The sequence below is a fragment of the Thalassophryne amazonica genome, chromosome 2, assembly GCF_902500255.1.
Source record: "Thalassophryne amazonica chromosome 2, fThaAma1.1, whole genome shotgun sequence".
In the NCBI taxonomy this organism is placed as follows: Eukaryota; Metazoa; Chordata; class Actinopteri; order Batrachoidiformes; family Batrachoididae; genus Thalassophryne; species Thalassophryne amazonica.
Genome location: NC_047104.1, coordinates 140,726,738 through 140,739,458, shown reverse-complemented (window position 1 = coordinate 140,739,458; position 12,721 = coordinate 140,726,738). Strand labels below are relative to the sequence as shown.

The window sequence follows — 12,721 nt, the reverse complement described above, 5'->3', positions numbered from 1 at the left end:
AGAGAAAGTTGGAGCCAGATTGATGAAGAGTACTGTTTGTCACTCATTAAGTCCATTCCTCAGAGACTGCAAGATGTTATAAAAGCCAGAGGTGGTGCAACAAAATACTAGTGATGTGTTGGAGCGTTCTTTTGTTTTTCATGATTCCATAATTTTTTCCTCAGAATTGAGTGAGTCCGTATTTTTTCCCTCTGCTTGGTCTAAAAAAGTAACCGTTACTGACTGCCACAATTTTTTTTCCTGATTTCTTATAGTGTTTCTTAAAGCCAGAAAGTTGCCATTTGAAATGACTTTAGTTTTGTGTCATGTCTGTGATCTGCTTTTTTTCTACAAAATTAAACAACTGAATGAACATCCTCCAAGACCAGTGATTCCATAATTTTTGCCAGGGGTTATATTAAAATCATTAATGCAGTGGACACTCAAAAGTGAGCAACTGAAAACAGAATTATGTCTCTTTTCTTTGCTTTTTGCTGTTGGAAATATATATATATATAAAAAATGTATTTATATGTGTACGTGTGTGTGGGTGTAAACATATTCACTGACCATATGTGCATGTAATCTTCTTGGACGACTGACTTAGTTGAAGAATGGAGATAATGGTTGACACGGCACCAGTGCTGTTCATAAGGAGTGTATTTTGTAAGCAGATTTTCTGAAACTAATGCATTTTATCTGGGACTGGGTCACAGTGGGTCAGGCTCACAGGGTTACTAGGACAGCCTGATAACCATATAATGACTGTTGAGTTTGTATGCATGGTTTGTTATTTATCCTTTTGCTTTGTTTGTGTTTGCAGGATGGCTTACGCAGATTGTCAGGAAATGAGTATATCTTTTCCACAAAACGTAAGTTGACACAAAGAACATTGAAAAGTTAATGAAGTCACTGACCACTATACAAAACCAAAAACAAAATTTAGTCAATCACCCTAACCGAGGTTACGTAACTTGTTAGCCTTAGCTATTTTTGACATAGGTGGGCATGTTCAGGATTCATTTGTCCCACCCAGCTCATGCTGGTCTTGTCCCCAACAAGATGCTGAACAACAAAGCCAGTCTGTAACAGGGACTGTGGGCGTAGACTCTCTGACTTTTTGTCAGTGAATTCTGATGTCCAGATAGCACCATTTATTATTATTATTATTACTATTATTATTATTATTATTATTATTATTTATTTTCCCATATTTTTCTAGGTGGAGAGGGTGTATGCACTTGGTAACCCCACCCCCTAGATATTGTCACTGTGCTACCACTTGCTCATTAGAACTGACCTCCTGGGTTTCTTTTCTTTAAAAAATGGTGGAATACCCTGCTGTAACGTTTGCAGAATCATTGGATGCTCTGATTGCAGTACCTGAGGCTGAGTGAGGAGTCTGAAGGTCTGGATTTACAGCTTTCCTGGATCAAGTCTAATCTCTAGGCTTTCCATGAGTACCTGGACTTGGCCATCAGTCGTGTATCTGTGGGTGGTGAAAATGTTGATTTGGTATAGAGATTCACTTATGATGGCACTGACGTTCGTGTTTCTGGGTCCTCAGCCTTTGCGGTTGAGAAACACCTGGGAAAAGCTTAAGAAGTAATGAGGTCTCTGGACAGAAGTATCTTTCCATACCAAGGTCTACGCAAAAGAACAAAGGTCTCGAGGGTCCTGGTACTTATTCTTTTATTCTGTGATTGTGAGACTTAAATGCCAACCAGTGACCTAAGGCAGCGACTGGTTGTGTTTGATACTCTTTTGTCTTCGTTGAATTTCTGGGAAGTGCTGGAGTGACTTTATGGCAATTGGACAATTAATTAGGGAAACTCTGATGAGGAATATCACTTGCATCATTAAGGGAATGTTTGCTTTGGCCACCTCCCCCATTCCCAACCATGGGTACCCTCCTTTTTGCTACCTTGGATCCCTGCCCACACTCTACATTAGGGTTACTGGTGATTAGTTGTGTCAACAGTGAAAGTGTGTCAGCCATAAATATTTTTCATTGGCACTTCATTTATTTTATCATGAATTGCCATTTTTGATTTCCGGTACACTTCAATCAATCAATCAATTTTTTTTTTATATAGCGCCAAATCACAACAAACAGTTGCCCCAAGGCGCTTTATATTGTAAGGCAAGGCCATACAATAATGATGTAAAACCCCAACGGTCAAAACGACCCCCTGTGAGCAAGCACTTGGCTACAGTGGGAAGGAAAAACTCCCTTTTAACAGGAAGAAACCTCCAGCAGAACCAGGCTCAGGGAGGGGCAGTCTTCTGCTGGGACTGGTTGGGGCTGAGGGAGAGAACCAGGAAAAAGATATGCTGTGGAGGGGAGCAGAGATCGATCACTAATGATTAAATGCAGAGTGGTGCATACAGAGCAAAAAGAGAAAGAAACAGTGCATCATGGGAACCCCCCAGCAGTCTACGTCTATAGCAGCATAACTAAGGGATGGTTCAGGGTCACCTGATCCAGCCCTAACTATAAGCTTTAGCAAAAAGGAAAGTTTTAAGCCTAATCTTAAAAGTAGAGAGGGTGTCTGTCTCCCTGATCTGAATTGGGAGCTGGTTCCACAGGAGAGGAGCCTGAAAGCTGAAGGCTCTGCCTCCCATTCTACTCTTACAAACCCTAGGAACTACAAGTAAGCCTGCAGTCTGAGAGCGAAGCGCTCTATTGGGGTGATATGGTACTACGAGGTCCCTAAGATAAGATGGGACCTGATTATTCAAAACCTTATAAGTAAGAAGAAGAATTTTAAATTCTATTCTAGAATTAACAGGAAGCCAATGAAGAGAGGCCAATATGGGTGAGATATGCTCTCTCCTTCTAGTCCCCGTCAGCACTCTAGCTGCAGCATTTTGAATTAACTGAAGGCTTTTTAGGGAACTTTTAGGACAACCTGATAATAATGAATTACAATAGTCCAGCCTAGAGGAAATAAATGCATGAATTAGTTTTTCAGCATCACTCTGAGACAAGACCTTTCTGATTTTAGAGATATTGCGTAAATGCAAAAAAGCAGTCCTACATATTTGTTTAATATGCGCTTTGAATGACATATCCTGATCAAAATGACTCCAAGATTTCTCACAGTATTACTAGAGGTCAGGGTAATGCCATCCAGAGTAAGGATCTGGTTAGACACCATGTTTCTAAGATTTGTGGGGCCAAGTACAATAACTTCAGTTTTATCTGAGTTTAAAAGCAGGAAATTAGAGGTCATCCATGTCTTTATGTCTGTAAGACAATCCTGCAGTTTAGCTAATTGGTGTGTGTCCTCTGGCTTCATGGATAGATAAAGCTGGGTATCATCTGCGTAACAATGAAAATTTAAGCAATACCGTCTAATAATACTGCCTAAGGGAAGCATATATAAAGTGAATAAAATTGGTCCTAGCACAGAACCTTGTGGAACTCCATAATTAACTTTAGTCTGTGAAGAAGATTCCCCATTTACATGAACAAATTGTAATCTATTAGACAAATATGATTCAAACCACCGCAGCGCAGTGCCTTTAATACCTATGGCATGCTCTAATCTCTGTAATAAAATTTTATGGTCAACAGTATCAAAAGCAGCACTGAGGTCTAACAGAACAAGCACAGAGATGAGTCCACTGTCCGAGGCCATAAGAAGATCATTTGTAACCTTCACTAATGCTGTTTCTGTACTATGATGAATTCTAAAACCTGACTGAAACTCTTCAAATAGACCATTCCTCTGCAGATGATCAGTTAGCTGTTTTACAACTACCCTTTCAAGAATTTTTGAGAGAAAAGGAAGGTTGGAGATTGGCCTATAATTAGCTAAGATAGCTGGGTCAAGTGATGGCTTTTAAGTAATGGTTTAATTACTGCCACCTTAAAAGCCTGTGGTACATAGCCACTAACAAAGATAGATTGATCATATTTAAGATTGAAGCATTAAATAATGGTAGGGCTTCCTTGAGCAGCCTGGTAGGAATGGGGTCTAATAAACATGTTGATGGTTTGGATGAAGTAACTAATGAAAATAACTCAGACAGAACAATCGGAGAGAAAGAGTCTAACCAAATACCGGCATCACTGAAAGCAGCCAAAGATAACGATACGTCTTTGGGATGGTTATGAGTAATTTTTTCTCTAATAGTTAAAATTTTGTTAGCAAAGAAAGTCATGAACTCATTACTAGTTAAAGATAATGGAATACTCAGCTCAATAGAGCTCTGACTCTTTGTCAGCCTGGCTACAGTGCTGAAAAGAAACCTGGGGTTGTTCTTATTTTCTTCAATTAGTGATGAGTAGAAAGATGTCCTAGCTTTACGGAGGGCTTTTTTATAGAGCAACAGACTCTTTTTCCAGGCTAAGTGAAGATCTTCTAAATTAGTGAGACGCCATTTCCTCTCCAACTTACGGGTTATCTGCTTTAAGCTACGAGTTTGAGAGTTATACCATGGAGTCAGACACTTCTGATTTAAAGCTCTCTTTTTCAGAGGAGCTACAGCATTCAAAGTTGTCTTCAATGAGGATGTAAAACTATTGACGAGATACTCTATCTCCCTTACAGAGTTTAGGTAGCTACTCTGCACTGTGTTGTTATATGGCATTAGAGAACATAAAGAAGGAATCATATCCTTAAACCTAGTTACAGCGCTTTCTGAAAGACTTCTAGTGTAATGAAACTTATTCCCTACTGCTGGGTAGTCCATCAGAGTAAATGTAAATGTTATTAAAAAATGATCAGACAGAAGGGAGTTTTCAGGGAATACTGTTAAGTCTTCTATTTCCATACCATAAGTCAGAACAAGATCTAAGATATGATTAAAGTGGTGGGTGGACTCATTTACTTTTTGAGCAAAGCCAATAGAGTCTAATAATAGATTAAATGCAGTGTTGAGGCTGTCATTCTCAGCATCTGTGTGGATGTTAAAATCGCCCACTATAATTATCTTATCTGAGCTAAGCACTAAGTCAGACAAAAGGTCTGAAAATTCACAGAGAAACTCACAGTAACGACCAGGTGGACGATAGATAATAACAAATAAAACTGGTTTTTGGGACTTCCAATTTGGATGGACAAGACTAAGAGACAAGCTTTCAAATGAATTAAAGCTCTGTCTGGGTTTTTGATTAATTAATAAGCTGGAATGGAAGATTGCTGCTAATCCACCGCCCCGGCCCGTGCTACGAGCATTCTGACAGTTAGTGTGACTCGGGGGTGTTGACTCATTTAAACTAACATATTCATCCTGCTGTAACCAGGTTTCTGTTAGGCAGAATAAATCAATATGTTGATCAATTATTATATCATTTACCAACAGGGACTTAGAAGAGAGAGACCTAATGTTTAATAGACCACATTTAACTGTTTTAGTCTGTGGTGCAGTTGAAGGTGCTATATTATTTTTTCTTTTTGAATTTTTATGCTTAAATAGATTTTTGCTGGTTATTGGTAGTCTGGGAGCAGGCACCGTCTCTACGGGGATGGGGTAATGAGGGGATGGCAGGGGGAGAGAAGCTGCAGAGAGGTGTGTAAGACTACAACTCTGCTTCCTGGTCCCAACCCTGGATAGTCACGGTTTGGGGGATTTAAGAAAATTAGCCAGATTTCTAGAAATGAGAGCTGCTCCATCCAAAGTGGGATGGATGCCGTCTCTCCTAACAAGACCAGGTTTTCCTCAGAAGCTTTGCCAATTATCTATGAAGCCCACCTCATTTTTTGGACACCACTCAGACAGCCAGCAATTCAAGGAGAACATGCGGCTAAACATGTCACTCCCGGTCTGATTGGGGAGGGGCCCAGAGAAAACTACAGAGTCCGACATTGTTTTTGCAAAGTTACACACCGATTTAATGTTAATTTTAGTGACCTCCGATTGGCGTAACCGGGTGTCATTACTGCTGACGTGAATTACAATCTTACCAAATTTACGCTTAGCCTTAACCAGCAGTTTCAAATTTCCTTCAATGTCGCCTGCTCTGGCCCCCGGAAGACAATTGACTATGGTTGCTGGTGTCGCTAACTTCACATTTCTCAAAACAGAGTCGCCAATAACCAGAGTTTGATCTTCGGCGGGTGTGTCGTCGAGTGGGGAAAAACGGTTAGAAATGTGAACGGGTTGGCGGTGTACACGGGGCTTCTGTTTAGGGCTACGCTTCCTCCTCACAGTCACCCAGTCAGCCTGCTTTCCCGGCTGCTCGGGATCTGCCAGGGGGGAACTAACGGCGGCTAAGCTACCTTGGTCCGCACCGACTACAGGGGCCTGGCTAGCTGTAGAATTTTCCACGGTGCGGAGCCGAGTCTCCAATTCGCCCAGCCTGGCCTCCAAAGCTACGAATAAGCTACACTTATTACAAGTACCATTACTGCTAAAGGAGGCCGAGGAATAACTAAACATTTCACACCCAGAGCAGAAAAGTGCGGGAGAGACAGGAGAAGCCGCCATGCTAAATCGGCTAAGAGCTAGTAGCTACGCTAAGCTAGCGGATTCCTAAAAACACGCAAAGTGAATAATGTGTAAATAATTTAGAGGTGATTCAGCAGAATGAGTGCTTTAGTTAAGGCACGTAAAGATTACACTGGGAAACAAATCGTAATCTAGATAACTAGATCAATCTAACTGCGCAGATTAAACAGCTAACAGATACAGAAAAACACCGCTGTGCTCCGGAACAGGAAGTGATACAATACCGCAGTGAGAGCCAACCACCAGTAGAGGCAAGCACTTCAATTCGAATAACAAATGTTATTCTTCAGTGGCCCAACATTGCTGCGTGCCTGTGTGGGTGATGTGGCTCAAGTTGGTTTTAGGTCCAGTCATTTGTCAACTCTGCTCTTGGATGTTAAAAAAATCATGGCACTGGTAGCAGAGTCAGACGCCAGTATCTAACAAGTGTGGTAAAATTTCCCCAAGACTGCAGGCATCAAAAACATAGGATTAAAAGCGGTCACGCCTGAAGAGGAAACGCACAGATGCGATTCTGGATGATGAACTGCTAGAAAAAGCAAAACAAACATAAGTACTCTCTATTTGTGTGTATTATACAAATAATGAATGTTTATGAGTTCAATGGTATGAATATTTCATGATTTGAAAGCTGGAAGAAACCATTCAACTCGGCTTTGCCTCATTGAATGGTATGTTCCAGCTTTCACCGATTTAAATATTCGTTCCATTGAAAGAATGTAAAAACATTCATTATTTGTTTTATATAACGGCTAAAATAGATCCTTGTCATTTGACAATTTATTAATTTAGAAACAATAGAAAAGGGACTTACATTTTGGTGTTCCACTGCTGCTAAAATCCAAGTTGTAACGTGTAGTCCAGGGATACTGTGCACTGAATTCAGACTTCCATAAAAAAAAAAGAAAAAAAAGACTTTGTGTAGTTCCTCAGTCCAGCCAAAAATCACATCAGCTTTTCATCTGAAGAGTTCTTCATGCATCCAGACGGCTTACAGTGGAGTGGATTTTGTGTGTGCGTGTGTGTGTGTGTGCGTTAGGGATGGGTATCGAGAACTGGTTCCTTTCGGGTATCGTTAAGAAATGATTCAATCCACTGACATCAATAACCTTTTTACTTAATGATTCCTTTATCGGTCCTTCAGAGTGGCCGTTGTTGTTGGGGGTGTTTGTCAGGAAAATGATAATTTCTCTACATTGATTACAGACCCTGCAGTGGGTCTGTAATCAACTTTTCTGCAGCGTGGCTTTGCTTTGAACCTTGAACTAATCGAAGCAGTGATTCGCAGATCGAAGCAGTGCTTCGATCACTGCTTCATTGATTTTTTTTTTTTTTCGCTTTCCCCCAATAAAACCCTAAAGAGCATATGGCTGTGAGTATTAGTTACCTTTTATGTTAAACCGACCTGTTATGGTCTTCTGAAACAGTTGATAGATGTATTTTATAACTTAAAAACGGGACCAATGCTAACACGTTAGCATGTCTATGGCAATTTCAGTGTTTTTCAAAGTTAGCATTAAGCAGTTGCAGCTGTCAAGCGTTTGTTGTAAAAGAGTCAAATGTATTACAAATTATAATATTTTTTAAATTTATTTTTGTTTATATATTAATAATAATAGCAAGCACAACAGTAATAGTAATAATAACTAATCTAATGATTATATACAATTAGAAAGAGACAAAAAGAACCTGAATAAAAACACAACATCCATCCATCCATCCATTTTCTTTCGCTGTATCCGGAGTCGGGTCGCGGGGGCAGCAGCTCAAGCAAAGCCGCCCAGACCTCCCGATCCACACACACCTCCCCCAGCTCCTCCAGGGGTACCCCAAGGCGTTCCCAAGCCAGCCGAGAGACGTAGTCCCTCCAGCGTGTCCTGGGTCTTCCCCTGGGCCTCCTCCCAGTGGGACGTGCCCGGAACACCTCTCCTGCGAGGCGTCCAGGGGGCATCCGGAAAAGATGCCCGAGCCACCTCAACTGACTCCTTTCGACGTGGAGGAGCAGTGGCTCAACTCCGAGCTCCTCCTGAGTGACCGAGCTCCTCACCCTATCTCTAAGGGAGCGAGCACCCAGCCACCCTGCGGAGGAAACTCATCTCGGCCGCTTGTACTCGCGATCTCGTTTTTTCGGTCATGAGCCAAATCTCATGACCATAGGTGAGGATCGGAACGTAGATCGATCGGTAAATCGAGAGCTTTGCCCCCCTACTCAGCTCTCTCTTCACCACGACGGTCCGATACAGCGACTGCATCACTGCAGATGCTGCACCGATCCATCTGTCGATCTCACGCTCCATCCGTCCCTCACTTGTGAACAAGACCCCGAGATACTTAAACTCCTCCACTTGAGGCAAGGACACTCCACCAACCTGAAGAGGGCAAAGCACCTTTTTCCGGTCGAGAACCATGGCCTCGGATTTGGAGGTGCTGATTTTCATCCCGGACGCTTCACACTCGGCTGCAAACCGCCCCAGTGCATGCTGAAGGTCCTGATTTGACGAAGCCAACAGAACCACATCGTCCGCAAACAGCAGAGACGAGATTCTGTGGTTCCCAAGCCAGACCCCCCTAGACCCTGGCTGCGCCTAGAAATTCTGTCCATAAAAATAATGAACAGAACCGGTGACAAAGGCAGCCCTGGCAGAGGCCAACGTGCACTGGAAACAAGTTTGACTTACTACCGGCAATGCAAACCAAGCTCCTGCTGCGGTCGTACAGGGACCGGATAGCCCTTAGCAAAGGACCCAGGACCCCGTACTCCTGGAGCACTCCCCACAGGGTGCCCCGAGGGACACGTCGAATGCCTTCTCCAGATCCACAAAACACATGTGGACTGGTTGGGCAAACTCCCATGAACCCCTGAGCACCCGATGGAGCATGTAGAGCTGGTCCAGTGTGCCGCGACCAGGACGAAAACCACACTGCTCTTCCTGAATCCGAGGTTCGACCATCGGTCGAATTCTCCTCTCCAGTACTCTGGAATAGACCTTACTGGGGAGGCTGAGGAGTGTGATCCCCCTATAGTTGGAACACACCCTCCAGTCCCCCTTCTTAAACAGAGGGACCACCACCCTGGTCTGCCAATCCAGAGGCACTGTCCCCGATGACCACGCGATGTTGCAGAGGCGTGTCAGCCAAGACAGCCCCACAAAATCCAGAGACTTAAGGTACTCAGGACGGATTTCATCCACCCCAGGGGCCTTGCCACCGAGGAGCTTTCTAACCACCTCGGTGACTTCGGCCTGGGTAATGGATGAGTCTGCCTCTGAGTCCCCAGTCTCTGCTTCCTCTTCAGAAGACGTGACGATGGGATTGAGGAGATCCTCGACGTACTCCTTCCACCGCCTGACAACATCCCCAGTCAGGGTCAACAGCTCCCCACCCACACCGTAAACAGTGCTGGTGGAGAGCTGCTTCCGCCTCCTGAGGCATCAGATGGTTTGCCAGAATCTCTTCGAGGCCGACCGATAGTCCTCCTCCGTAGCCTCCCCAAACTCCTCCCAGACTTGAGTTTTTGCCTCTGCGACTGCACGGGCTGCGGCACACTTGGGCTGCCGGTACCTGTCAGCTGCCTCTGGGGTCCCACCTACCAACAAAGATAAGTAGGACTCTTCAGCTTGACGGCATCCCTTACTTCCGGTGTCCACCACCAGGTTCGGGGATTGCCGCCACGACAGGCACTAAGGACCTTGCGACCACAGCTACGAGCAGCCGCATCGACAATGGAGGTGGAGAACATGGTCCACTCGGACTCCATATCTCCAACCTCCCCTGGGATCTGGGAGAAGCTCTCCCGAAGGTGGGAGTTGAAGACCTCGCTGACAGAGGGTTTCGCCAGTCGTTCCCAGCAGACCTGCACGATACGTTTGGGCCTCCCAGGTCTGACCGGCTTCCTCCCCTCCCAGCGGATCCAACTCACCACCAGGTGGTGATCAGTCCACAGCTCTGCCCCTCTCTTTACTCAAGTGTCCGAGACACGTGGCCGAAGGTCAGATGATATGACTATAAAGTCGATCATCGACCTCCGGCTCAGGGTGTCCTGGTGCCACGTGCACTTATGGACACCCTGTGCTCAAACATGGTGTTCGTGATGGACAAACGGTGACTAGCACAGAAGTCCAACAACTGAACACCACTCGGGTTCAGATCAGGGAGGCCGTGCTTCCCGATCACCCCCCTCCAGGTCTCACTGTCGCCACCCACGTGGGCGTTGAAATCCCCCAGGAGAACAATGGAGTCCCCAGTCGGAGCGCTATCTAGTACCCCTCCCAGGGGACTCCAGGAAGGTCGGGTACTCTGCACTGATGCTCGGCCTGTAGGCCGAGACAACGGTGAGAGACCTGTCCCCGACCCGAAGGCGTAGGGACGCGACCCTCTCGTTCACCGGAGTGAACCTTAACAATTGGCGACTGAGCTGGGAAGCAATAAGCAATGCGACCCCAGCTCTCCGCCTCTCCCCGTGGGCGACGCCAGAAAAATGAAGCGTCTAGCCCCTCTCCAGGAGTTGGGTACCAGAGCCCAAGCTGTGCGTGGAGGTGAGCCCGACTATCTCTAGTCGGTATCTCTCAACCTCCCGCACAAGTTCAGGCTCCTTCCCCCCTAGTGCAAAAACCTAAACCAACTAACAGTGAACAAACATAAATCAATACATACATACATACATACAGAAATAAATAAGTGTTTCCTGTGAACACCTAGTGACTCTTACACCTCCATTTCATCCCTGTCTTATTTAAGTTTAATGACAGTTTGTTTCGGTCAAACCATATTTTCAGTGTGTTATTTCTTCAGTGATTTCCTCCAGAACTATCTGCCAAGCTAGAAAACTGCTGCATCCTAGTAAAAGCAGAATACTACTGGAATTAATTTGAATAAGGAAAGTTGCTTTTTTTTTTCTCACTAAATGGATGCTGCAGTCACTGCAGTTTGTCTAGAATAGTCCCAGATTGCATTTCAGAGCTTCTAGAATTCAAACATTTTCATGCAGGTGGTGTTGGGGCGTAATTTGGGGTTTCAGCTTTTTTTGTTTTTCACCACTTTCATCCCTGAATATGTGAAATCGTGAGTCACTTTTGTGTGGATTAAAGTTACTAACTGGGACTCCTGTCTTGTTGTGAGAAAGAAACAAGAATCGTCCTCCGTTCTGTTCACACAGCTCCAAATGCTGCGCAGCTCTCTGTCGAGTCAAGTTAGAACGATAGAATCCAGTCGGAATTAATAGCTTCAAAGCGAAACACCGTTTTGTTTATTTTATTTATCTCCAGAGATCAAGGATACAGTGACCAATTTTATATTTACTTTAAGACTCAATGAAATACATTGAAAACCTGTAAAGCCTATTTTAGTACAAAATTCACAAGAGGTATCAATAAGGGAATCGTTAAGGAATCGGATAGATAAGCAGAATCGATAATGGCATTGATATAGATAAAATCTTATCAATACCCATCCCTAGTGTGTGTGTGTGTGTGTGTGTGTGTGTTACAAGAATTAGCAGCGTCAGTTAGCTCAATCAAATCAACGTGTTGTTGTCCCCCGTGCATGACGACGTGCGTGTGTGTGTGCAGAGTGCAATGGTACCAAACATATGGAACCAAGCTGCACTCTAAATGCAATGCAACACAAATGGGATGAATTAATCCATGTCATGTGACATACAAAGCACCAATCAAATGACAAGGATCCACTCAGCCGTTATATAATATTCAATAAAGTTGTTTCATGAGCTAGCGTTGGCTGTTGCCATTATCAGGGTACTTTCAAAAATGTGGCTGTGACAGGTTTTTTGTCTTTTCATAGCACCTCTGCAGAAATGGGCATAAAGAGAGTAAACTGGTGGACACGGAATGATTTTTAGGGCAAAGTGCAGCTCTGAAACACTGTACTTATTGAGGAAAATATATGATCATCAGCCATGAATGTTCAGAATCACTGGACTGAGAATTCCTGATGAAATTCATTCAGACTTTAAGAAAACAGACTTCCCAGTTATGGGACAACATGTTTTAAGTATTTCAGATAGATAGATGGATGTTACCCACAATTCTTCAATAGTTTTCTGAGATTCAAATTTCATGTTCAGATTCACAAAATAAAGTGTGCTGATGTTTTAATTCCCACCTCAGACATCAATCTAGTGAGTCTGCAGCAGCCAGAAAACTTACATGTTAGACACACCATTGGTTTTTCCACTCAAACCGCTTCCATCAAACCACCAATATAGTAGTTTTGTTCACAACTTTGGCAAAATCGCAGCAGCCATTTGACGCGCGCCCATACCAGA

General features: G+C 43.9%; 1 protein-coding gene across 1 annotated transcript in view; it reads left to right on the top strand.

The window, feature by feature from the left end:
* pde8a (phosphodiesterase 8A) overlaps positions 1-12,721 on the top strand; it is a 230,564-nt gene that overhangs the window by 204,287 nt on the left and 13,556 nt on the right. The window contains 1 exon segment of the mRNA XM_034194944.1: positions 803-851. Within this exon segment, the coding sequence (XP_034050835.1) occupies positions 803-851 (49 nt within the window).